Source organism: Oreochromis niloticus, linkage group LG10 (assembly GCF_001858045.2).
Source record: "Oreochromis niloticus isolate F11D_XX linkage group LG10, O_niloticus_UMD_NMBU, whole genome shotgun sequence".
In the NCBI taxonomy this organism is placed as follows: Eukaryota; Metazoa; Chordata; class Actinopteri; order Cichliformes; family Cichlidae; genus Oreochromis; species Oreochromis niloticus.
The window spans coordinates 30,786,554-30,812,492 of NC_031975.2; the positions used below are offsets into that span (position 1 = coordinate 30,786,554).

At 42.1% G+C, this 25,939-nt stretch overlaps 1 protein-coding gene across 4 annotated transcripts in view; it reads right to left on the reverse strand.

Moving 5' to 3' along the window:
* The window catches only part of sgcd (sarcoglycan, delta (dystrophin-associated glycoprotein)), a 413,854-nt gene that overhangs the window by 86,326 nt on the left and 301,589 nt on the right, over positions 1 to 25,939 (reverse strand). For all 4 annotated transcript variants that reach the window (XM_025910688.1, XM_013276741.3, XM_005472310.4 and 1 more), the window contains 3 exons: positions 21,555 to 21,656; positions 9,460 to 9,547; positions 5,686 to 5,805 (listed from right to left, as the gene is read on the reverse strand). In XM_025910688.1, coding sequence (XP_025766473.1) covers positions 5,686 to 5,805; positions 9,460 to 9,547; positions 21,555 to 21,656 — 310 coding nt within the window. The remainder of the gene's footprint in view (positions 1 to 5,685; positions 5,806 to 9,459; positions 9,548 to 21,554; positions 21,657 to 25,939) is intronic.

Here is a 25,939-nt window from a genome sequence, read left to right on the forward strand (position 1 = left end):
GTTGCCATACCAGGTGGTGATGCATCCAGTGAGGATGCTCTCAATGGCACAGCGATAGAAGGTCCTGAGGATGCGGGGGCTCATGCCGAATCTTTTCAGTCTCCTGAGAAAGAAGAGGCGCTGCTGCGCCTTCTTCACTGTTTTGTCTATGTGTACTGACCACGTAAGATCCTCAGCCAGATGTACACCAAGGAAGCGGAAGCTGCTCACTCTCTCCACAGCGGTGCCGTTGATGGTGATGGGGGTGTGTACTCCTCTGCACCTCCGGAAGTCCACTATCAGCTCCTTTGTCTTCGTGACGTTGAGGGTGAGATGGTTGTCTTGACACCAGTGGGTCAGGGCGCTGACCTCCTCCCTGTAGGCCGTCTCATCACCGTTGGTGATAAGACCCACCACTGTAGTGTCGTCCGCAAACTTCACAATGATGTTGGAGTTGTTAGTGGCCGTGCAGTCGTAGGTGTAGAGTGAGTACAGGAGAGGGCTCAGTATACACCCCTGTGGAGCACCAGTGTTCAGTGTGATGGGGGATGAGGTGATGCTGCCCAGTCTGACCACTTGGCGTCTGTCAGACAGGAAGTTAAGGATCCAGCTGCAGAGGGAGCTGCTCAGTCCTAGATCCTGCAGTTTCCTGTCCAGCTTCGAGGGAACGATGGTGTTGAATGCTGAGCTGTAATCTACAAACAGCATTCTCACATACGTGTCTCTCTTCTCCAGGTGTGACAGGGCAGCATGTAGTGTCAGGGCTATGGCATCATCAGTGGACCTGTTGTGGCGGTATGCGAACTATAGAGGGTCCAGTGAGTCGGGTAGTGCGGAGCAGATGAAGTCCCTGACCAGCTTCTCGAAGCATTCGCTCACGATGGGGGTCAGGGCTACAGGTCGCCAGTCGTTCAATGAGGAAATGGTGGAGGATTTGGGTACAGGGACGATGGTGGCCATTTTGAAGCAGGCTGGGACTACAGACAGAGAGAGGGAAAGGTTGAAGATGTGTGTAAACACTCCAGCCAGCTGAGCCGCGCATGACTTGAGGACACGGCCGGGAATCCCGTCCGGACCAGTAGCTTTGCGTGGGTTCACTCTCCTGAAGTACTTCCGCACATCCTCCTCAGACACAGTGTGCGCACTGACGTCATCCGCGGTGCGCACACTGTCCGGTCTCATGGTGTTCGCTGTGTCGAATCTAGCGTAGAATACGTTTAGATCCTCACACAGAGAGGCCGTGGTCTGCGGTGTGCTGGTTTTCCCTCTAAAGTCTGTGATTGTGTTTAGTCCCTGCCACATACTCCGAGGGTTGTCAAACTGTTGCTCCACCCTGTCCCTGTACTCACGTTTGGCTGCTTTGATCGTCTTCCGGAGTTGGTAATGTGCATGTTTGTAGTCCGATGTGTTCGCGGAGGCAAAAGCGGTGCTCCGTGCCGCCAGCGCCATGCGAACATCTCCGTTAATCCAGGGTTTTTGATTTGGGAAGGATTTAACTGTTCTGGATGGGACGACATCTTCCACGCATTTTCTGATAAATCCGCAGACTGAGTCTGTGTGGTTCTGTGCGGTTATCCTAATTGGGCATTTATCAAGTCAGCAAAGATGCACAGAAAAGAAGATCAGACACCAACTAGGTAGGATCAGAAAGACAGACGCAACAACATTGTCATCCCCTATGTAGCCGGTGTATCAGAGAAACTCAGGAGAGTTTTCTCCAAGCACGACATCCCAGTGTACTTCAGACCCAGCAACACATGCAGACAGAAACTGGTTCACCCGAAAGACAAAACTCCAAAACACAGACTTACTGTATGCTGTACAGTGCAGCGAGGAATGCCCAGACCTCTACATCGGAGAGACCAAACAGTCACTTCATAAACGCATGGCACAACATAGAAGAGCCACCTCCACAGGACAAGACTCAGCTGTCCATCTGCATCTAAAGGTCAAAGGTCACTCTTTTGAGGACGTCAATGTTCACGTTTTGGACAGAGAGGACAGATGGTTTGAAAGAGGAGTGAAAGAGGCCATCTATGTCCACTGTGAGCGACCATCTTTGAACAGAGGCGGTGGTTTACGACACCAACTGTCTGCCATCTATAATCCAGTTTTGAGATCCTTCCCAGACGCCTTAACGCCCACTCACATGACAGGGTGGGGTGGACCTACACCCGTCTTCACACCTTGGCTCATGTGATTAGGTAGAAGCTCATTAGGGGGTCCATTGTCCCTCTTGGGGGAGACTCCCACAGAGCTTAAATCTGGGACTTTGATTTATGGTGACAGTGAATGAAACTGGATAAGTGGAGGAATTCAAATCAGTTTATTTATACAGCAACAAATCACAACAACAGTTTCCCCAAGGTGCTGTAAGGTAAAGAGCCTACAATGATTCAGAGAAAACGGTACATCTGACAATCATCCCCTTATGAAACGGGAATAAATCCAGCAAAGACCTGATACAAGACCTGATCTGATCCTTCAGTTTATCCATCTACTGTTCACTGAAGCCTCATCAGAAATGGCCTCAGTCAAGGGTGGCTGTCAATACAACATTTTCAGGAAGGGAAACGGGGGAGAAAAAGGCTGAGGTACACCAAATTACAAATCTGTTGTGGAGGTCAGGAGAGAGTGTCTACAGTTATCTATGAAACATGGTGGAGGCTCTGTCATGGTTTGAGTTGGAGATCTTCTGAAAACTGATGGAATTATGAACACACAGAAAGTACTCTGATTTTGATCCACCATGAAATACATCTAAGAGAGCGTCTGACTGACAACGATCCCAAACACACTGCCAATGCAGTGAAAGCAAACCTGGAGCGAAAAACATCCAGAGCCTGATCCTCAAGATTACTGAAGCAGAGTGGGATCATCCTGACAGGCAACAAAAAGGGAGAAACACCCAAGGAAGAGCTTTGAATGTCCTTCCAAAAGCCTGGAGAACGATTCCTGAAGACTACTTATAGAAATCCAGAGAAGCTGCCACACAGAGGGTCAGACCAAATATTAACTTTCAAGCTTGTTACATATATACAAACTCTTTTTTTCCCCCTTGTTTCGATAATTTGCCACATCCATTTCTCATTTAGCAGCAGATAAAGAAATGATTTGAGACTTTTGTCCAGTTGTCTCACAAAGTCACTTGTGAGACAAGTGTCACTTGTGAGACAAGTGACACTTGTGAGACAAGTGACTTTGAAATAAATATTGCAATAAAAGCTACACCTTTCTATTAAACAACTCAGAGCGCTACCTGTCCTTCCTCTCCTCTGTGCCGTCCGTCACCAGCCTCCATCTGTGCCTCCCTCCGTCGAGAGGAGCACTTTGCCGAGACCGGTGACAGTAATAAAGTCTGACTCAGTGAGGCTGGAAAGGATGTAAATGAATGTAGATGAGGATGAAGAGTAATTGCTCACACAGAGGGCTGTGAAAGGTGTGTGTCAGAGAGAGTGAACCCTTTGGAGCTCTTAACTGGAAATGGGTGGCCCAGTCAAAGAGGAGAGACTTCAAATATCTGTTTCTCTATTAATGTTGCTGAATGGATGGAGCAGACGGGTGAGTGTCGGTGAATGATGGCAGATGCAAAAATAATGGGGAATGATGTCACAGAGGAAGCAGCAGAGAGGAAGAGAAAGTTTTTAAGTAACAGGGAGGGAAGGAAGAAATTAAAGAAAGCAGTTATGGGATCATGTTTGAAACAGTCTTTCTCACTAAATATTACATTTTTTGTATTACTGTTCATCCCATTCAGGAAAACTTAACGTACACTCATTCTGTTGGAAAAGCGTGGAAAAAAGATGCAAACACACCAAAAAAAAGTCTATAAAATGATGCACACAACATCTGCAGTACTTCCATATGACAGAATTAAGCCACCATAAGACTCCCTGACTTTAGTTTGGCCAGTCTGCTTCTCAATGGCTGGTTTGCCGTTTTCAGTGCATCCCTGGAAAGTTCTGCTTTGACCACATATTCGCTGCACTTTGAGATTTTACCACAGACATCAAACAAACATCAACTTCTGTAACTTGACTTTCATAAATAGGTGCCTTCTTCGATGATTTAGACCACATTACAGTTTTCGGTGGAAGGCTCCACCATGCCCATTCCTGATCAACATGTCTGGATCTCTTACCGATTATATTACATGCCATTGTATCCTCATCTCGCAACAAATTCCTGAAAAGTCAAGAATCTTTTGCCCACATAAACACAATATTCACTCAGCATGGCCCTACAGTCTAGATCAGGGGTCTCAAACTCCAGGCCTCGAGGGCCGGTGTCCTGCAGGTTTTAGATGTGACCTTGATCCATCACAGCTGATTTAAATGGCTAAATGACCTCCTCAACATGTCTTGAAGTTCTCCAGAGGCCTGGTAAGATCTAATCATGTGATTCAGGTGTGTTGACCCAGGGTGATATCTAAAACCTGCAGGACACCGGCCCTCGAGGCCTGGAGTTCGAGACCCCTGGTCTAGATGGTTCATACAACTCTATCTTTCAAACCTATAATGTCTAAGCTATCTCCGGTGATCAGCACAACCCTAGCCTCGAACCCTAACACCCACACCCCTATCAGATTTGATGAAGAAGAGAGTGAATGCAGTTAAATGTATGATTTGGAAAACCATCCTCAGCTCCAGGGAAAAGCATGACCTCACAGGTTTCATTCACTGTCACCATAAATCAAAATCCCATTTTTGCAGCTCTAAAAACACAGTTTCACCTTCAGCTCATTAACAGCCCTCAGGCGGGGCATCCATGTCAAACAGAGTCTCTGTTTAAGTCAAAGCTCCAGTCTTGTGACATGACCTTATGAGAAAGGACCGTCAACATTAAGCTTAAATCTGCCACTTCCTGCAGGCAGACTCCGGGATGATCCTCTCTGTTGGAGCGTTAATTGTATGCAGATGCTTTGTTTATGCTTGTATTCATGATGTTGTCTGTGAGCTAATTTTGTCTTCACTATCCTCCGTTACACCCCTCTGCTCTCACAGGAAATCATTTGTTGCAGCGGCGTCACTCGGAGGCCGACTGGCCGCGGCAGTCAGAACAACTCTGTCACTTCTTATCTCCCGTCATAAGCACAAAACTCATTTGTCTAAAGCACTAACATGTCAGCCTCTTTCCCCCTCAGAGTCCTGTTGGCGAATATGAGCTCCCCAACACATCACTCTCTTACCTAGCTTGAATTTCTCTCTCTTGAAAAACAAAAAAAAAACAATCGTCCTCATCCTTTTTGCTAGTTGTCATCTTACTCCTGGCATACACGACTACAACCAGCAGAGATCTGAGCCTTGCTCTTCTCACTATCGACTGCTTATGATGCTAATATAAGCATTACATTACTCTGCTTTGCATTTATTGTATGTCAGTTTGACACATTACATCAGCTTGGATACAAACGCATGTCTGCGTCTCAGTGTGTGTTTCTCTCTGTGTGTGAAAGAAAGTATATATCTTAGCTAAAGCGGTTACTACTAAGATAACCCCTAAAAAGGCCACAATAAAAGTCCTTAGAATCTCAAGTTAAAGCTTTTTACTCTCCCAAAAGTGAGTCCACCAACAAACAGCAGTTTTAACAACATCGCAACAAGAGCTGCACCTATAAAACAAAAGGGCACGCACTCACGCACATCAGCCATTTCCCCACTTTAGATCCTAACCGAGTATTCAAGGCTCTTGAAGGCGGTCACTCACCCATCACTCGGAGCCGGTCTGCACCCACCACCACCTCCTGCTCGTCGGCGGAGAACAGGAGCTTCCCAGAGGTGGATTTCACTTCAAACATCTTGCCTCGTGCTTTAAATCCACTGGATCCTGAACCGAAGGAGAAGAGAAGAGAGAGGAGACATCAAAGAGGAGGGACTGGAGCTGATTTCTTACCGAATTACCCGAGAACATGAAAACTTAAAAAAAGCAGCCTGGTGGAAGATGTGGGACTTATGACCAAACCTGCAATATTGATTTTGTTGTGATTCATGAGACTGCTGAGAAAATGTCCAACAAACCAATCTGGTCTTTAAGTCTGACGTCATTAGCTGTCCCTGGGCCCAAACTCAGCTGCAGGTCCCAAAGTCAAACGAACACTGTGGCATCACTGAGAGTTAACAACTGTCTAAATTCTTTCATCTTTAATAAAATGTTACACCTCTACCAGGTGTAACAATTAAGTTTAACATCCAGGCATCCATGAAAACAGGATTTATGAAATTTAACGGAGTTAGAAGTTAGCAGGAAGTTAGCTCGCTAGTTTCCATCTAAACATGATATAGCATGTTCTGAAGAGGTTACTGAAGTTGGGCTAGCTGGTATATAATGATGTGCTACGTGATCGCTAGCAACACAGCCATGTTAACATAATATAAACACAGTGAAGCTGGAGGTCCCTAACTATCGGGAACCCTCACGTTAACTTTTTTCCACTCGATGAAAGTTAACGTGAGGGTTCCTGATGGTTAGGGACAAATGCAATCGCATGGCAGGATGCTGTAAACGGACCAAACTTTAGTCAGGAGAACAACTGAGATAATCCATCCACAATACCAGGTTAGTCATTAATGTACTGCTGCATGGGCTGGGCTGTAGTGACATCGTAAGGGTTTAAAACTGAGCTTTAAAATAAACAGCGGTAATAAAAACCGAGAGAGGCCAACAGTGATCACTGACTGTTTTTAGGGGCTTGTTCACATTAAATAGAACAAGACACAAAGCATTAAAACATGTTAAATACACAAGAGACTTAATAAACACAGAGTCATTTGTCATCACTTAAAGACTGGATTAACTGTGTGTTCTGATCAAATGTAACCACAGTGAAAGGAGGGATGGACGTCCCGTTTGCTAAAGAGGCCACAGGTGTGATGTCACATTTTAGTACAGTGCCTTTTGTGATATTGTTGTTTGGTCACCAATGCCTAATCCCATTAGTGGAATTGCTGATCATTAATTCATATTAAGCAGATGAATCTCAAGTGGCTCTGAAGGACAGGAAGAATGGAAATAAGGCAACAATCACACATCAACTAAATGTTACTCTTTTTCTTTTATTTGGAATTTTTTGCTATTCCTAGTTTATAAATTAGAAACAGAAAAATTGAAACAGTTCTGATCCAATTAGAAAACATGAGTTATTCAGCCTAAGCCAGTTTAAGATATTACATAGAACAGATTAAACTAGGAAACATCTCGAGTATATTTGTGATAAAATGTTTAGAATTCCAACCATCCAGATGTGACCTGTTGGTGGAAGCGATCCTCTCTGCAACATGGTTGTGCAAACCAGACACATTTCACTGAATGTGTGCTGGAAAGATCCTCACGCGCGAGCTGACAAAACTCTGACTGGTGTCACAACAAACAAGAAAATGTAGACAGCTCCACCCAATCCCAAATTGCTTTGTCTCACGCGGTGGTAGAAGACACCCAACGCAGAGGCTGACTGATTGACACGCGCACAATTGATTCTGTCAGTCTACATCTGGGGTGTGGAGTTCCTCCCCGTACACGAACGCCGCTTAGTCATCGACGAGAAGCATCCGAGCAGACTTCATCTTCCTCCTCTTCAGACTCGGGAGGCAAATGTCAGCTTGCTTTTTAATGTGAGAGACGCCTCCCGAGCATGTTTACGCCGAGTGATTTCAGTTCACCAAAAACTGTCAACTCGATCAGTGTGACAGGTGGCAAATGAAGAGATGTAAAGAAGAAAGCACAATCACAGAGTAATGGAGGAGAAATTGAGACCTCTGCTGGCATATTTAAAAGAATCAGAGGAGAAGTAAAATCACGACGTGTAAATGCTTAATTATAAATAAGGCAATGACTTCTGATAGCAGGAACAGCTGCTTCAAACATGAGAGTCTGGATTAGAAACCGTTCTCAGAAAGAAATATGGGAGTTGCAAAATATTTCACATGCTGTAGAAGAACATATGCTAAACAAACGTTCCCTTCACGTTCTTGAATCTTTGCAATATGGAATGATTTTAGCTTAACAGACTTCAAAAAATTCACTGTGATGGAGAAATGATGAAACTAGTTGACTTTGAAATATCTCCTGTGAATATTTTAAAAGCTATTAGAAGTTATTTGTTGGGTAATGGAGCTTACACTAAAGCCTGTAGTATGAAGTAGGATTAGGTTGCAGTCATATGGGCCTAAAGACCTCCAGTTGGTGACCCCCAGGCAACTTCCAGTTGCTGGGGAAAAAAGTCTACTCCCCGACTGATTGGTGATTGGTTGCTGAAGGTTGCACAGATGGAACCAGAAACAACCTTTTGATTGCTTCGATTGTAACCAGACTGCTGTGGCTGCAGTTTGGATGGAAGACGCCAAACTGTCTGCAAACACTTTTGCTTTATACGTCAACGGTCTCCATTTACAGTTTGCATTGGCCTTTTTAAAGTTTCACTTAGTGAGTTGTTGTCAACAGTTTGCAGACGAGCTAGCGTCTTCATTGCAACCAATGTGAGACTGTGGCAATGTAAACCTGACCAAAGCAGTCACAAGGAGGTACGCACAGGGGGTTATAACAAGGTGTGTGGTGACTCTGTGGTAACTTATGCAGAAGACCCAACCTTCGCTGGAGTAGATTATGTTCTGAGTATTAGATTTGAAGTATAAAAAAAAAAAAAAGGTTCTCTGATCAGCACCTTTTCTGGAAGATTTCTCAAACCTTGCTGAGCTTTTGCTGCAGCAGCTGCTCTGCTGTACAGGCTGTGTTTTGGGTTCAATCTGCATATTTTACAAAGAGAGTGCAAACTGTAATTTTACAAAAATATGAGCTTTGCTGCCAGTACACCTGTTTATGTTTGTGACATAATTTCCTCTAGGGATCAATAAAGAATTCTGATTCTGATTGGTCAGATCCACCAAGACTGCCATTCTTGTGTGAAGATGCTGACAGCTAGACTGTGAAACTCTGTATTGACTTAACAAGTTGGTGATCACCATCATGTGACCATTTAGCCCAACTGGTTATATTTTTGTTATCTGGTTTTACTTTCACTGACATGGGCAGAGTATGTCAAACTTGTCCCTGTGATGGGCTGACGACCTGTCCAGCATATAGCACACCTAACCCTATGATGACCCGGGTGGACTCCAACCCCTTTGCAATTAAGAAACTGAATGGACGGAGCATTGAACTCGATTTCTAATATACTTTTGGTTTTGAAAGATTTGGTCCAAAACTTTGTGTATTCTTAAATGTGCCTCATTTAATGGCTGCTATCTTTGCCACGTCTCTCTTCTAAAATAAGTTTTAATCCCAAACGGCTTTCTGGCAAAATGAAGGTCAAGTAATAGAAGACAAAAAGGCGTCACCAGTTCCAGTAACGTAGTTCATGAATAAACCTGAAAAGGTAAAAATCAAAGGAACTCAGGTCTCCTCCAGTTTAACCACTGCCTGTGACGTCTGTCTGTGCAGATTCTAATGAAAACGATGAAAATCAGCGTTTCTCCTGCCGAGTCTTACCTGTGACGAGCTGTGTGAGCAGCTTGTTGTTGTTGTTGACGATATTGACGGACACGTTTCTGGATGACTGCAGGAACAGTGGGCGGCCCTGCGGAGAGATCGACCAGGTAACTCATTTTAATCAAGGTGCAACTGTCATCAAGCTGCTAATGTTTATTTAATCATGTGAAGTCCAAGTTTTTATCGATGAGGACAAGTAACCCGAACCCTGTTTAAAAAAAAGTTTTATTCGTTTGAGTTCGAATCTTTATTTTTGTCCTCTGATTGCTGAAACTCTGGGATATTTTTCAAAAGCCAAACATCTTACATTTTAATATTTTTAGGTGTCCAATTTTACGATTAGGGTTACTTATCACTGACAGCGACTTAGACTAAGGTATAAACACAAATCTGGGGACCGAAAAAAATAAAAGGAGTAGAAAAAATAAATGGGCCACAACTGACTTGAACCACTGCTTCATCTTCAACCTCTTATAAGATTTACTTTGCTTCTTCCCATCACCTAATTATCTTGAATTTTTGGGGCTTCAGCAAAGAAATTGGGTGCAGTTGATTTATAACTCAATACAAAATAAGAGCTTTGGAGCATATCATGATTGCACGTGAATCCAGATTATCTTCTCTTCATAACAGCTGAAAATTTTAAATGATTAAAATCCAATATCTAATGTTGATGTTACAACTGCACCACTAACCAGCATTTAGCTGAAAGCACTCCCACTGCATGGCCATTGAATCTCTCACACTTGCATTGCGTTTGATTTTGTTGCCTTATGTCTTTGCTGTGCTGGTCTTATATGGCCTCAGTCAGCTGCTAGATAATGAAAGTACAAATGCATCCACACACATAGAGATGGCCACAAAGGTGTGGCTTCAGACACACACCACCATAACTGTCCGCATTCAGACTTCAGCCTCCTGCTCTGTTTGATAACTTCCATTTCCCAGAGTGCCCTGCATTAATCTGTAATGCTGATCACGTTGGACACTCTGCTCTTTCTGTGCCCGACTAATCTTCATGCCTCAGTCAACTTCTTAATTAGAGATAACGGCCTGACCATTGTGCTGCGCTCGTAGCCGAGGAGGGGATATGCCTTGTGTGTATATTACAGATAACATTATGGCTCTTGCCAAACTTATTGAAGTTCCCACAGTAAATACATCCAATATATGATACACAAGTAGGAACTTATTACAATAACAATGAGGTGTGCACTGAATGTAAAACTAATAAGTTGGAGAACAGTTGACACTTTGTGTTGCATTAACTGTGGACTCGTTTCTGAATGTCAGTTTGACAAATAGTGCCCAGGTGTGTCTAAAGTACTTTGAAAGTAGTTTTAAAACAGTGTCCTGAGGTAAACAGACTGTACTTACATACTGCTTTTCTACCCAAATTGAGCGCTCAGAGAGTTTTCGTACTACAAGCCTCATGCTTCAAGTGCTTTGCCTAACATTCACACACAAACGCACGTTCTGATGGATGAATCACGGCCAACTTGGGGTTCAGTATTTTGCCTAAGGATCCTTCGACACGCAGTCGGAGGAAGCCATAGATCAGACCACCGACCTTCCAATTAATGGATGACCCACTATGAACCACAGCTGCCCCAAGGTGCCATGGCAGTAAGGTTAGATGTATTTATTTTTAACAGTGCGTATTAGTTGAAAGGAAGAGATAATTCACTCCAAAGAACGTAAAGTATCTGCAATTCAAAGTTTCCCCTCAAAAAAGGGAATTTACTGACTATTTCCAGTGTTTTCTAGTAGTTGCTAAAGATTTTTGGTTAGAAGAAACAGACACCAGTGCAAAAACACTCAGAGCCCAGGTTTATAGTCAGAAAGTTACTAAAAGCTATCTGACTGGGATCCTACTTAAACATCCTTAAAACTGCAGCGGGTTCCTTTACTGACAGCTCAATGCAAAGAGGAGCGAAAGCCTACCCAGACACACAAGACGAATGGGAGGTGACGGTGTGTTCCCAGACAAGCTGAGGTACTGGAAAAACCTCATAGTCTCCAGCTGAACAGCTCTAAAGAGTGAGCAGAGACTCCCCAGCATGCCTAGGCACAATAGCAAACTACCAGTGTTTACAGTGGGCTTCACTTAAATGCATTTTTAATAAAGAGTCACAATAATGACCAGAAATATAAGGAGGAGACCCGGCACTCCAAGAATCCTGAATAGAAATCTGTGGAGGAATTGTCCCCTGCTAAAGATCACAGCTGTCCTTCCTCTATTAGCTGATCATGCTGCACTGATGCAGCAGTAGCAACAAGCAGAGGGTCAAAGAGAAGGTTATCACCAAAGAATTCTCTGGAAAATGCTGCCACCATTCCCGGAGCATCCCGCAGAGCTCCGTGGGCTCTGACTGAAGCAACTGTGTTGCCTCCGTCCGTAATGTGAATCCGGTTAGTGGCTTCATTGGATGACAATGCGATTTTTAAACCTTATTTTGGGTCAAAGTGTGCAAACCTTTGAAGGGGCTTTTATCAGATTTGACCTGCATTTCTATACACTCAACTGGAGTGCAGAGCTGCAGTAACCACTGAAATTGAATTTATGGCGCTCTTGTTTCTCATTTAAGTGCAGACTTCAAAATAACCACCTGGATTCTTTCCAAGATAACTGCTTAGATTTGCTTTTAGAAGGACTTTGACAGTGACAGAGTCGGTGTCTTTGCAATGACAGGCTTTCAAAGCCTTTTTGCCTTAATAAAAACATTTAGTCTATAAATATATATAAGTTAAGTTCATTTCAACAGCATTCTCATACAGGGATCACACTACATGATGCATTTTGTGTTTCATCAGCCATTCAGTCATGAATACTTGCTATGATAAGGTAAGCACAAATGATGGACTGCTCACTTGCCAATCACAGGCTTTTCCTGACAGGAAAGTTAAACAGTGGCTCAAATAAAACCGTTAGCTTTTAAATCATTCTACTTTTAGGCTTTTGCAACACATGGCTAACTCTTAGCCTGTCAGTGAGTTTGATCGAGTAGATTGTATGAGTGGAACCTTAGTCCATCTCTTGTGTTGTAGAGTTGTAATAAGAAAACTCGTTGGTTACAAAGACATACAGGGAGATTATGGTCACATACCCAGCATTGCTTGATAGTCAACCAAGTGCAAACTCAAAGAAAACAAGTGAGTGGCAGGAAGAAAAGAAAAGAAAAAACCCCACTAAACCAGAAGTCCAGGACATGGAAACGCAGAGTACTAAGGAAGACTCACTACTAGAATACAGAAACACTGGAGCCAAATAGTTCCAGGAAATAGACTAGCCCTGATGCTTATTTCTCAGTTTTCCATGTCATGTAGTTTTTTTGCAGTCTGAAACTGGCAGAACTCACTGCAGGTCCCGCTTCTACACAATCAGTAGAACTAAACTTTGCCTGCAAATCTGCATCCAATTGTTTAATATCACTTTTGAGGAACTGGGAGAGAGTCCACATTATATTATTCATATATTTCCTGAATATTAATGTTGTGTGGAATGTAAAGATGGAGATAGCAGTCATCCCTGCTGCTATTATGAATGCAAATCTAGTGATACCAATGTTTTGACTATGTCACTGGCTCATATATTATTAATACTAAACACTAGAGATATATTATAATATATCACTGATATAACTGCCTAGAGTATTTTTTGTTTTCAGCCTGTTTGCAGTTTGGATTTGATTTTCCAGCCCTGGAGGATGCTTCATGTTAGAGTGCTAGCTGAGGTTGGCTCCAAAAGCAAGTCAATCCCCACAGACTTCCATGTATAAATACACACTAAAAGTGCATGTTGCCAATCTGATATAAAAATGGGAACAGCATATGGATAGTTTCCCTCTTTGTAAGAAATGTAAAGTGGCTGAAATTTTGGATTTTATTTTTACTTGTAGCTGTAGCTGCAAATTCCAGTCACTAAACTGAACCTCTGTTTGTGCTGCTGGAGCCTTTTGAACAGACTATGTTATATTAAAATCTGTGCTTCAGTTTTGTTGCTGGTTCTGTCACAGGCAACCTTCAGCAGTCACTGGGAAACCAAAAATTCCACATTGTGCATTGAATTCTTTTCGCCGTCAGCGTCATGGTAATGGGTCATTCTGAGTTTGTGGGCTCTCCTAGTTTTACTTATTCCTGATGGATTCTTAGTTTTCTGTGTTTTTATCTTCTTCATGTTTTTGGGGGGTGCATTTAGTCTCAATATCTTATTTCCTGGTTATGTTAGCATTTAGTTCTTCACTCAGCGTTTCTCGTCCCATCCATCCATCCATCCATCCATCCATCCATCCATCCATCATCTTCTGCTTATCCATTTCAGGGTTGCAGGCGGCCAATACAGGTCCTCTTGTGTCAATTCCCCAAATATTGTTACTTGCTTTATTGTTACAGCTGTGTCTTGTTTTCCCCAGCTGTCACCACTTCCCTGATGATCCTTCTATATAGTGCTGGTGTTACGTACCACTAGTGTTTCCTATATCCATGTCCAATGTGTTCCCTGGTTCTTTGTCCCTCTTGGACTTTCTGTTTCATTGGACTTTGCAACAGCCTCAATAAACATTGAGTCCCACCTGTTTTCCATGTCTGCATTTTGGGCCCACACCATCACACTCCACATGGTCTGTATAATCTACAGTCATAGCAGTCAGAGTCCGTCACCTGGTAGAAGGCAACCCATCTCCAAACAATCAAGGACCAGCTTGGACTGACTTCTGTAACAAATACTTTGCAAATAACTGATTACAGTGTCATCTGCATATTGTTGTATTCTGGTTATATTCCTATGTGAAAGCAAGTTACTTGCAAAATTAGTTACTAGGCTGAGTAACTTTATATAAATTTCTGTTTATGTAGAAAGCAAAAAATATGCATTTTTTTTTCATTTAATTTCTCTATTTCTGCATGCTATTGCAAACTTCACCACTTTCAATGGTAAGCTGACAGCAGACTGACTCTGTCTGGATGCACCGACATTCCTTTGAAGACAGCAACTGTATTTGCAGAGTATTTTCAGACCCGTTCCCCATCTTCAAAGTAAGCACTTCGAGGTCATTGCATAAGGCTGCAGTAATTTTGGTCATGGTCATTGCTCGGTGTTAGTGACTGTGGCCAAATCACTACCAATGAGAAAAAAAAGACCAATGGGTGATTTTACAGTGGCTCCATCCAACTTTTTCACACAGCTTATGGCTTTTGGTCATCATTAGTTCATGAAACCTCAGTTTCTCTCAGAATTCTGACCCAGGCAGTTAATGGATGAGATCTCTCCATGTTTTTCACTGCATGCCTCACTGCTCACATCTTACTGTAGCTCTAATGACCTGCATCACTACTAAGCTCACACAGAAGACATGCTGATGGATCTCTGGTGTGAATTCAGGTAGTAAGCTTACAGATATAAATCAATCCAATAACTAATTCATTTATTAATATGCTTTATGATTCTCCCATTAATCAGTCCTTCCCGACTTGGAGTTTTCCTGTCAAAAAAAACTTAATGTAGCTCAGTCTGTGAAGCCAGACACACTCAAACGAATTTCTTTGGAAAGTCCTCCAATAGTTCAGATATTTTAATCTGGACCAAAACATTGAGCTGGCCAGAGTTTTGGTCATTATAGAATTGTGTCCAAGTTGTAATGAGCTGGTTTTCCCCTCAGATTTCCTTGGGTACATAGCAGCCACACTGATTTTAGATTATGAATACTGACATAACTATACAGACATTTCTTATTACTTCTATGGCAGCACGCAGTAGATGCCAGTACTAATTGATGTGTTTAGCCAGCAGCAAATATTCTTGGTTAACGAGTCCTGAGCTTTAAAGTCATCACCGTGTTCCAGTAGCAGGTAGCTTATCGTTCCATCTTCATGTAGGGTTTTTTTCCCACCGCTGTCTTCTGAGACGCCTCAGAGAGGCTGCAGCAGGAGTCCTTCAGGGCTGTTTGTGTACACTACACGTGTTTAGTTCATTGTAGTGCGGTGCCTTTGATCCACTCGCTCTCCCTCTTCTCTTTGTTGCTAATGCAACAGACCATATTACTCCCAGCAGGATGCCTCTCACACAGAGAGGAATTGGGAGGGAAAAATAAGTAAAAAAAATAAAATAAGAAGGAAGAGAGGAGTTAGGCGAGAGACCAGAAGAGAGATGTGTGAATTACAGTTGGTTGCAGAAATGCTGCTCCGAGGGTTGAATTAAACCTCGGTGAGATGGGCCAAAGAACCAATTTGTCTGGAGTAAAACATTGGCTGATTTTGGAAATTTGGGTTGAATGAAAATAAATCCACAGTGTGGAGGCTCACTTTGAAGAGCTCAAAGGTAATTTGAAGATGCAGGAGATGAGCAGTGATTGAATAGCTTTGGCTGACTAATCTATGAGCTTAGTTGCTCAGTTATCGTTTTTAAAAGACACCATATTTAAAAATATTCTAAAAATATCTGGTTTATATCAGTTTTGTCCTTTTGATATTTAAAATCGGTTCTTGATCTTTTGACATAAAGTTGCTATTTTCATTTATACAAGAAGTCCTCCAGCTAAACCATCACATTGTTGTTTTGTTCTCATACTAAGTGTTCCTGAGACATCAAACTTTTTTTTTCTTGGTAAAGCTCAGATTTCAAAGCAGTTAACGTGGACGAGGTATAAACACCTTTGACTTGAAAAATGCAGTTCCTACACACCTTTTACGTGCACTTTGTTACATGGACACTAGAGGTCACTTATCTTTACGTACACTTAACCACACATTGTAAAAACAGGTCGACACAGAGCCAATCCATCGCTTTGTGAGAATTTCTGACAGTCTGCATTTAAAGGTTGATGAGGAATTAACTCATAAGAGGCACAAGTCATTATTAATTACGTTAACACAATAGTTGTGTTAATTAGCAAATGTCAGTGACTGAGAGAAGCGTGTCTGTCAGTGTGCTTCGGTCACCATAGAAAAACATTTAGAGATTTCACATATATTCCTTAACTTAAGTCAACATTTATTTTGATTTACTGGAAAATGCACAACAGTGACTCTCTGCTGCTACGTTACTCTTATTTAATGTTTGAGAGTTTAAAGGGGTAATGACGCATTTTTACACCTCAGTATATATCAATAAAAACTTGACGCCCACTAGAAAAGATTCAGGTTTTTCCCAGGATAGAGGGTGGTCTCTGCATAGAGAGCACCCTCACTAACCTCTGAGTCATTTGGCTCTACAAATATGGCTGAAATATGACCGAAACGGCTTTATTCAGAAAAAACAAGATTACCCCCGCTAACCTGAGGGTGAAGAGTTAAATGCTTTTTAGCCTTCTAGATGAAAGTACACGAGAATCTTGCTTTTCAGTGCCAACCATTTGTCCAACTTGTTGGGTGGATGGTTCTAGTGGTCTGACTGACTGCAGCTCTTCTGGAAGTCTCCTCTTATATTACTACAATGGCATGTCAGCCCCGAAGCAGTTAACGATGGTTAGATTAAAAGTTTTTGTACAATTAGTTGCCAGAAGAAGTTTGCTGCACTTGATGCCCCTGATTTGAATAAAATAGCTTGAACTTGAACTCTATGCAAATGCGGAGCAGCCAACTTGTTGCCCCTTCACTTTAAACACAACAAAGAAGGCAATGAGGACCTGCTGACAGAGACACGTCTTACAGCAGCTTTCTGTCACCCTTTGATAACAACGGTAACTTCACTTAGACAAGCGAAGCATAAAAGGAAGCATTAGGAGGAGTGTTGGGAAATACAGAGCGGACTGCTTTAAAATTTTTATTTAGCAGTTGTTGTTTATCCGCTCCTGGCTGACTGTGCAATGGTCTTTTCCCATCGCCTCCTCCTGGTTATCATTATTCCTCTCATATCCTTCGCTCAGTCTCCAGTCATTCATCCCTCTCTCCGTCTTCTTTCTGTTTATCTCTCCTTAAGCTCTGCTGTTTTGTATCACGTCCCCTCTTTTACTTCCCACTTGCCCTTTCACTTCCTGTTCTCAGTCTGTTTTTACGTTCATCCCTCTTCACGGTACAAGAGCAGAAGACATGATCCGCACTTTCAGCGCTGGTCCGGCAGCAACACGTATTCATATTTTATGAGCTGCTTTGCTAGTTATCAGCCATCTGTCCTGATAGATGAGTTCAAACTTTGGCTTTCACCTAACGAACATATCGGAATGCAGAGCCCAATTTATGCTCTGGGGATTTGTTATCCCCTGTTCCTGCTTCTTGGACAAGTAGGGAAACCCTTTTATTATGAATATTTCACAGTGCTATGATACTGCATTGCAAACACGCCGTGTTTGTTTGAGTTGGTGTTGAACTTGGCTGTCTCCTGCACGCCGCCTGTCAAAGCAAGCTCGCCGGCGTTCTGATTCAGTCCTCCTCCATCTGTCTCGCTGTTTCTGTCTCTATTACTGCTGCTCCTTCTTCCTCATCTCCATCTCCGTTGTTGATATGCTCTCCTCCGCTCTCTGACTCCCTCCTGTATCCCCTCTGCTCTGTCTTCTTCATTGCTCATCTTCCCTCTTAGCTTGGGTGAGGGCCTATACGGCAGAGATGAAGAATACCGCTCTCCTGCATTATCGGACCATCTGTCCGCTACCTGCACACAGCAATGATTGCTCCCAGAGTAGAAAAGACAAAGGGAGAGAGACCCTATCACTTTATCGTGCCCATCTCTCCCATTTCTCTGACATCTTCTAGGCCTGGATGCTCGTGTAGTTGCTGTTTGGACACCAGGAAGCACCCCAGAATGTTAATTTGTAAAGGCAGCATAACAGGGGACCTCAGCCAGACAGCATTTCGATTGGTAAACACCAAAAATCCTACTGCAGGAACACTGAAACTGTAGCTGAGTGCAGAACGCGGGGAGAAAACGTGCTGATAATACTGACGCGTGTGCTGCTCCTGTTTGTTTCCTCAGCAAGTCTGAAACATTTGCACTAGTACAGCCACACCGTGCTCACCGTGATCAGGCAACAACCTCCCTGAGGCTGAAAATGAAGCCAAAAACTGCATTTCCTCTAATGGCCAGTTCAATCCTCATAGACCTCTATGTTAAAACGACCAGCACCTCCAGCCATGAAAAAAACAAGTTTCCAGCCTGCCACTAAAAACTATTTTACTCTTTCCTGTATCATAGCAACTGCACGGGGAGGGTGATGCCTTTTTTAATATACCTCACCCAGTTGGATTTTGTTAAGGCTTAAAGTCTTGGGTGACTTCACCGTGGCCAAATGTGATGCAGCATGGGAAAAAACGGACAAACATCCCGGCCACGCACAAACACAATCAAGCAGTGACGGCCTTTACGACACCTCAAATGTTTCTTATCTTAATGTTGCTGTCTACAAATATCTCCCCAAAATATGTCTGAAAAGTGGAAATGAACACTGGAGAATTTTCTCCCAAACCTCTCAGCTATGAAGAGAAAAACCCACCCCAGCGCGTGCAGGTAGTGACGTGCTACAAGTGAGTATTTATCTGTCTGCATCATTGTTATAAGTTATCGAATTCAAAGAGCAGGAAGACGTTTACTTTAAGTTAAGAATGTATGGCATGTATGGATTGTATTCTGTGGTAAATTTGGACTGTGGGTGGAAGCCAGAGGAGCCACTGAGCATGTGCAAAGACATACATTTTAGTTTGACTGGTGATTCCAAATTGGCCACAGGTGTGAATGTGAGCTTGAATGGTTTTCTGTCTCCCTTGAAACCTGTCCACAGTGTACAAGGCTGGGATAGGCACCAACTGTCTCATGACCCTGAACTGGATTAGCAGAAGAAAATGGATGAATGCAAATAAAACTGGATCCTATTGTTGCTAAAGCCCTCTGATGCCATGGAACATTCTTTCTAATATCTAATATCGTTTTACTTTACAATATAACACGATTTAACAGGATGACAGCTTGATTTTTTGTTTGTTATAACACATGCGGTTCAGTTTTATTGTTTGAAAAAAAAATCAGTGAGAATTAAAATCCAATTGTGACCTAGCAGCACACAACATGCGTTGGTATGTATATATATATATATATATATATATATATATATATATATATATACATATACATATATATATATATATGTATATATATATATATATATATACATATACATATATATATATATATATACATATACATATATATATATATATATATATATATATATATATATATATATATAAGTATGATATTCATCAGTTCCACAAAGCCTCAAATATGGCCCCAACAGTGAGACACAGACTTATGCATTAGAGAGAAGGTCAAACCACGAGCTCTGTTCATTTAGCTCACAGGAATTCTCTTCATGTAGAGGTTTTGGACACATCAGACTGAGAGGATATGCAGTGGCTGACAGCCATATCTTATGGGACTTGAGAATGCTTCAGGATTCCAGAGGAGGCGTGAATGGAGAATAGTAGATTTACTGAGCTTTAGCCTGCTGGCATTATAACCTGACCCAAATACATGTGGAAGGAAAAAGAAGTCAGATCATCAGTTACTCCTCTGAGAACACGCGTCTGCTTCAACACAACCTGTTTTAACATAGTTTCTGATTTTTTTTTTAGGTTTAGACATTTGCTGAAATCAGCTTGTCGTACGTGCAGTTGAGTTGATAGCACTCGGAGTCCCAGCTGGATTGTCTCACATGCTTAAACCTCACTGTATGAAGCTCAAATTCCCACTACCACACCTACCATCATTAGACACTTCACACCATCTCAGTTTGAGTATTGTCAGGCACCAAGTGTTTCACAGCGCACTAAAAAGTATGAGACAAACTGTATTTTTGCTAGAAGGTAATTTACAAAGACAGTTTTTAGTTCATGTGATGAGTGATAAAATAGACTAAGTGCTAATGTATCGATGAGCTGCTGCTGCTGATTTTAAAGTATTTCAAATGGTGATTTAACCACATTTCACACATTGCTGTGGGATACGCTGAGTTACGGGAATGTGTAGAGGTAGTTTTGACTGTTTTGGATGGTTTGGATAACAAAATGAGCCGAAGTCACACAGAAGGTGATATCACAAGACCTGAATACAGTAACTCACAGTATTTTACCATAATGGAAGAATATAAAGCAGCAGCGCTCTAACAGGACAAACAAGGCAAACTGTTCTTGCCTTGTCAAATCTAAAAATAGACATATATTAAAAGTTCTCACTGTAAAACAATCTCCTTCCATCTTAGACAGTAACGCCATAAATGTCCTCATCCGTTTGCATCCATCCTTTACTGGCTGCGGTCGGCTACTGTAGCTAAAAGCATCGCTTGTTTTGTACTTACAGGAAACTGTAGCTGTCTCCGTTTTACGAGTGGGTCTATAGCTTTTTGTCTGGTGGTTTGTGCATGTGCACTGTGGACAAACTTCTATGGTAAACTGATGGGAAGCCAGCTGCTGCTGGCTGAGCTTTCACTACTCTGAGATCTGCTATGCTTTGGGTCGAAACAGCCAGAATGATCAGCTAAACAAGCTTCAGTGATTTAGCATCATAACAGATGGGTTTAGTCTTGATAACCACCTTTGTAAACGTGTGTAATGTAGAGAAGCTAGAGGAGGATTTACAGAATATTAAACAGAATTAAGTATATAAAATGAGTTCAACCTTAAACATATGCAGCAGTAATATTAATGTATTTAACGCTGATGGGGAACATTTTTCTGAAGAAGAACTATTTTTGCTTTTAATACTTCATGCACAACTTTCCACGTTACAGTTCTAGGTGTACTGCAGTGTTTTCATCACTAGATGAAAAACATTGAATGGTTTGGAAAATCCCTGCACCACTTGTCATCGTCAGTCACACCAAGGATATACTCACTTCCTTTACTGTGTAGACTCCCATGTTAGAAGATAAATATTGTGCTCATACGACTGCTTTTTTCATGGCTCTTTCTTAAATGGTGTGCATGAATGTAGCTGTAAGGACCATTAATAGCAAAGTCACCCACGTCTGAATGACAAAGCTTCCATTTTAACAGCTTACTGAAGGCACAAATGTTCCGTAGCCTATTCCACGTTTAAAAAAGGGTCAAATGTAAATGGATGTGTGCAGTGCAGTATGTGCCATGTGAGGTGAGCATTCATGCGAGTCACTTACTGGTTTGGACTGGATTTCTTTGGCATAGAGGGGTTGGAGGAACTCAGAGTCCCCCTCCAGTTTCAGGCCCTTCTCTGTTATTCTGAGGTTTCCCATCCCGTCCTGTGCAGGAGAAAGACACTCGCAATTAGGACATTATCTTCACATACATATGTTATTTTTATATCTATATCCATCCAAATTGCATTACAGCTAATACAGATCACAGATGTGAATTTCAAATGAATAAAATGTTGATGCTGCTGGAGCACAATCACTGCAACAATTACTGCTTGACAGTCTGGTATCAACAAACAGCACTTTGCACTAACTCATTTAACATGAAAGTGTAATATTTGTGATTAAATATTCAAAGCCCAGGGTTCACTTTCTAAATACGCATTTACTGAAATAACCTCAAATGATGGGAAAACACAGATTTGTGCGAGCTAAGGTGAAACAGACTCATTTTCCCAGAATCATCTGAGTCTGCATGTAGTTACATAAAACAGCTTCACAGGATTTAAGGAGGACATACAGACGATATGGAAACAAGGTGAATTCAACCTTTATGTATATTTTCTTCTTAGTCCAAACATCGGGTCTGAGCGTTTACATGTGCTAACCCTCTGCAGGCTGCTGTCTCCGTGTATTCTGTGCCAATATGGGGCTGAACCTTGAACAGGAGTTGCTGTGTGTGTCCAACACCTGCCACTTTATTTCTGACACCTGCAGCTTGATAACAAGCACCTGGTATTTATCTATATGGCAAGATGTCTGCGTGAGGGGGAAAAAATTAAATATCACACGCACACCTGATGGTGTGAGGAAAGATGTTATTTTGTTTCACACTCACAGAGATATAAACTCTAAACACTGTACACAGAGCATATTAGACAAATTAAACTGTATCTCTGGGTGAGCAGCTCCTCTAATCTCTTCTAATCTTCTTTTAATGCAGTGATATTGGTCGATACTTGACTCCAGCATTAGTATTACAAACTAAGCCATAGGCTAACATGATGTGCAGAATTCATACATATAATTGAGCAGTTTGTTTAGATATTTACAGCAAAAGGGTGTTCAGTATGTAACTGCAGCCAATGCAAACTGACCAGAATGCCTGGAAGAACTGAATATGCAAATGACAGGAGGGATGTTTCCATTTCAAAGCAGGATTCTGTGATTTGCATTCAATATTGTGCCAAAAATGTTAAGTTTAAGCCAGAAAATAGCAGAGACAAACACTTTTGCAAATCAGATGGTCAGAAAACAGATTAACCTTTCGGTTTTATCGGAGACTGGTGTGTGATCTGGTTCTTCAGTGCAGGAAAGACCGTCACAAATTGCCCAAAATACAGCTGCACACGGTGTACTGCAGTGCTCCTACAGAACTTACATTTAAAACACAAGTTTAAAAAGTTGAATGTGAATAGAGTCAAATTTGATTCACGAGTTGGCAAAACAACTTTGACTACATTACAATCAATGCACGGGCTCTATAACCAGGCCTCAAAAACATGACATAAACATTCATGTTGTTGTAAAATTTAATCTTAATGTGGTTCGTTAAACGGTATGCCTCAGTCCCACAGGTCTACAGAGCAGCTGGTGAACACCTGGCAACCCACGGTCATCTGGTTGGCGAGTGCTGGAGGTTGTTGCTAAGCACAATGTAAGAAGGCGCTGCACCAAAACCTCAAACTTTTTGCATGTAAAGTTGCTCTAGTAGAGTCAGGGAACAATGAAAGCCAAATGAGTAGTTTATGTGCATTTAAAATATGACTTTGTTAAAGCTTATCTGGTAAAATAGATGTTTGTGTATGTATGAATGTCTTAAATAATCAGGCCCCATCTTATCTTAATGACCTTGTAGTACCATATCACCCTATTAGAGCACTTCGCTCTCACACTGCAGGCTTACTTGTTGTTCCTAGAGTATTTAAAAGTAGAATGGGAGGCAGAGCCTTCAGTTTTCAGGCCCCTCTTCTGTGGAACCAGCTTCCAGTTTGGATTCAGGAGACAGACACTATCTCTACTTTCAAGATTAGGCTTCAAACTTTCCTTTTTGCTAAAGCATATAGTTAGGGCTGGATCAGGTGACCCTGAATCCTCCCTTGAATCGCACTTGTTGTTAACCTCTGTCTCTCTTCCACAGCATGTCTTTATCCTGTCTTCCTTCTCTCACCCCAACCGGTCGCAGCAGATGGCCCCGCCCCTCCCTGAGCCTGGTTCTGCCGGAGGTTTCTTCCTGTTAAAAGGGAGTTTTTTCTTCCCACTGTCGGCAAAGTGCTTGCTCATAGGGGGTCATATGATTGTTGGGTTTTTCTCTGTACGTATTATTGTAGGGTCTGCCATACAATTGTCAATAGAAAGTCTTACTTAGTAGTCAGTATAATCTTTTAATGATATAAGTTTGCACATGGTAGAATACTGCATGTTGACCTTTTGATGACTTAGGCTGTTGTTCACTACAAGACTTGTTATAAATTTCTTCCCACAACGCTAGTGACAGCTGGACACTCTTATCTTCACTTCATACCTTCTCTTATTGTTTTATGGTAGGATAAACGTATCTATGACTGTTTTAGGCTAAGTGCCTTTTGTTTAGATGAACTGTTGGACTTCCAGACCAGCAGGTTTAGGGAAGTCTTTATGGGGTCACACTCTGACCCCCCCCCCCCCCCCCCCCCCCCCCCACACACACACATACACACACGCACGCACACACACACACACACACACACACACACACGTGCACACGCACACACACACGTACACACATCCACATTCCAATGTAATGAACAAACGCACCCACTGATGTACATAAATAAAGACCAGGGCAGTGGCAGGGTGCGAGTCTCGGAGCCCTCACTTCCGTGCGAGTGCTCTGTGGCCGCCCTTGCTGCAGGTGAAACTGTGTGTTTCTCCTCTCTGATTCGAAGCTGAAGAAGGGTCTTAGAATACATCTCTTGACAACAATATAAAGCACCTTGAGGCGACTGTTGTTATGATTTGGCGCTGTATAAATAAAATGGAATTGAACTGAATGTGTGGAGGACCCAAGAAAGAAAGATCAACACCAAAGTATTAAAGAAGGAAGTCTGACTTCTTTAAATAACAAGCTAACTGAAACCTTAAACTAAAACTCACCAATCCAGAGTAAAAATTCTTTCAAGTCCATTTACGAAACCTGCCCCAACAAATGCTCACGGATACGAAACACTTAATTGGTAAATTAAGCAAGTTAAGGTGGCAGAGGGCAAATACCTGACATTCACAAAAGAATCTGTGCAAACATATTTGTAAAAGTGAAATTATCAGAAATTAGTCACAAAAGCAAATTCTCAAGTGCTACGAAGGAGCACAAAATACTGTCAAGGTATCTGAAAATAAACCACATCTGTTACAGTTCATCGTTCTCCTTCCGTCAGATTGTTTTAAATACAACAAAAGTTGCCAGTCATTCGAAGGTATTGCAGCCGGGTTACAGAGGCTTCTGTTGCCTCCGCCTGTCTACAAAGCAGAGACCAAAGGATATTAACCATTGAAGATAAGAGGAGATTTGGTGAGAGATCTGCTATTGAGCTGCTTTGATTCAAACACAACGGGCTCAGCTGACCCTTCACTTTCCATCCAGTCATTATACATATTATATGAGATCACTCACTGGATTGTCTCCAGATAAGAGGCGTCAGTGTGATAGTGAAATAAAGAAAAGAGAGAAAAAAGCCAGCTATCTGCTCATGTGATCTCCTCCTGCAAAGACTCTTCCTTTTGTTTTCCCGCCGTCTTTTGATCCCCTGGTTCCAACGAGCAAATGGAGATCAGGACCCTTGAAATCCCAAAGTAACTGAGGATGGTTTGCAAGCCTCCTCCATGTAATCCGTCCCCCCGCTGTGCAAAACGTATTAAAATTCTGGCACCACTGCAGAAACGAAGAGGTGAGTCCTGGACGTGTCACGACTCCGAATTATCCCCTGGTGGAAATCAGCGGGTCCGTTAGCGAAGGCCCACAGATGTCATTTAAACTCAATTTCTGAAACTTTGATGACGAAAGCCAACTGTAAGAAATAAGATGTGTTTATTTTCTGGCTTCTACATTTTTCAGGAGCACAGGTACTCTAAGAAAGAGGTAACCAGAGATTCATGCGATGCATGTTTACTGAAATGTTCGGCCCAGCGGAAGATTTAAAACCCCCAAGGATGCATGAAACTTAAAAATAACGTGCTTCAGACAGTTCAGAATCTCTGTTTCTACATTTCATACATTTTCTCCTCTGCTGAGATATCAGAACACACTCTTTCTCTGTAGGCCGACATTCAGATGAACAACTTACGTGGATTTGCTTCTTTAAAACACAATGGGTGAATGTTGCGGTTCAGAAAAATCCAAACTTAATTAT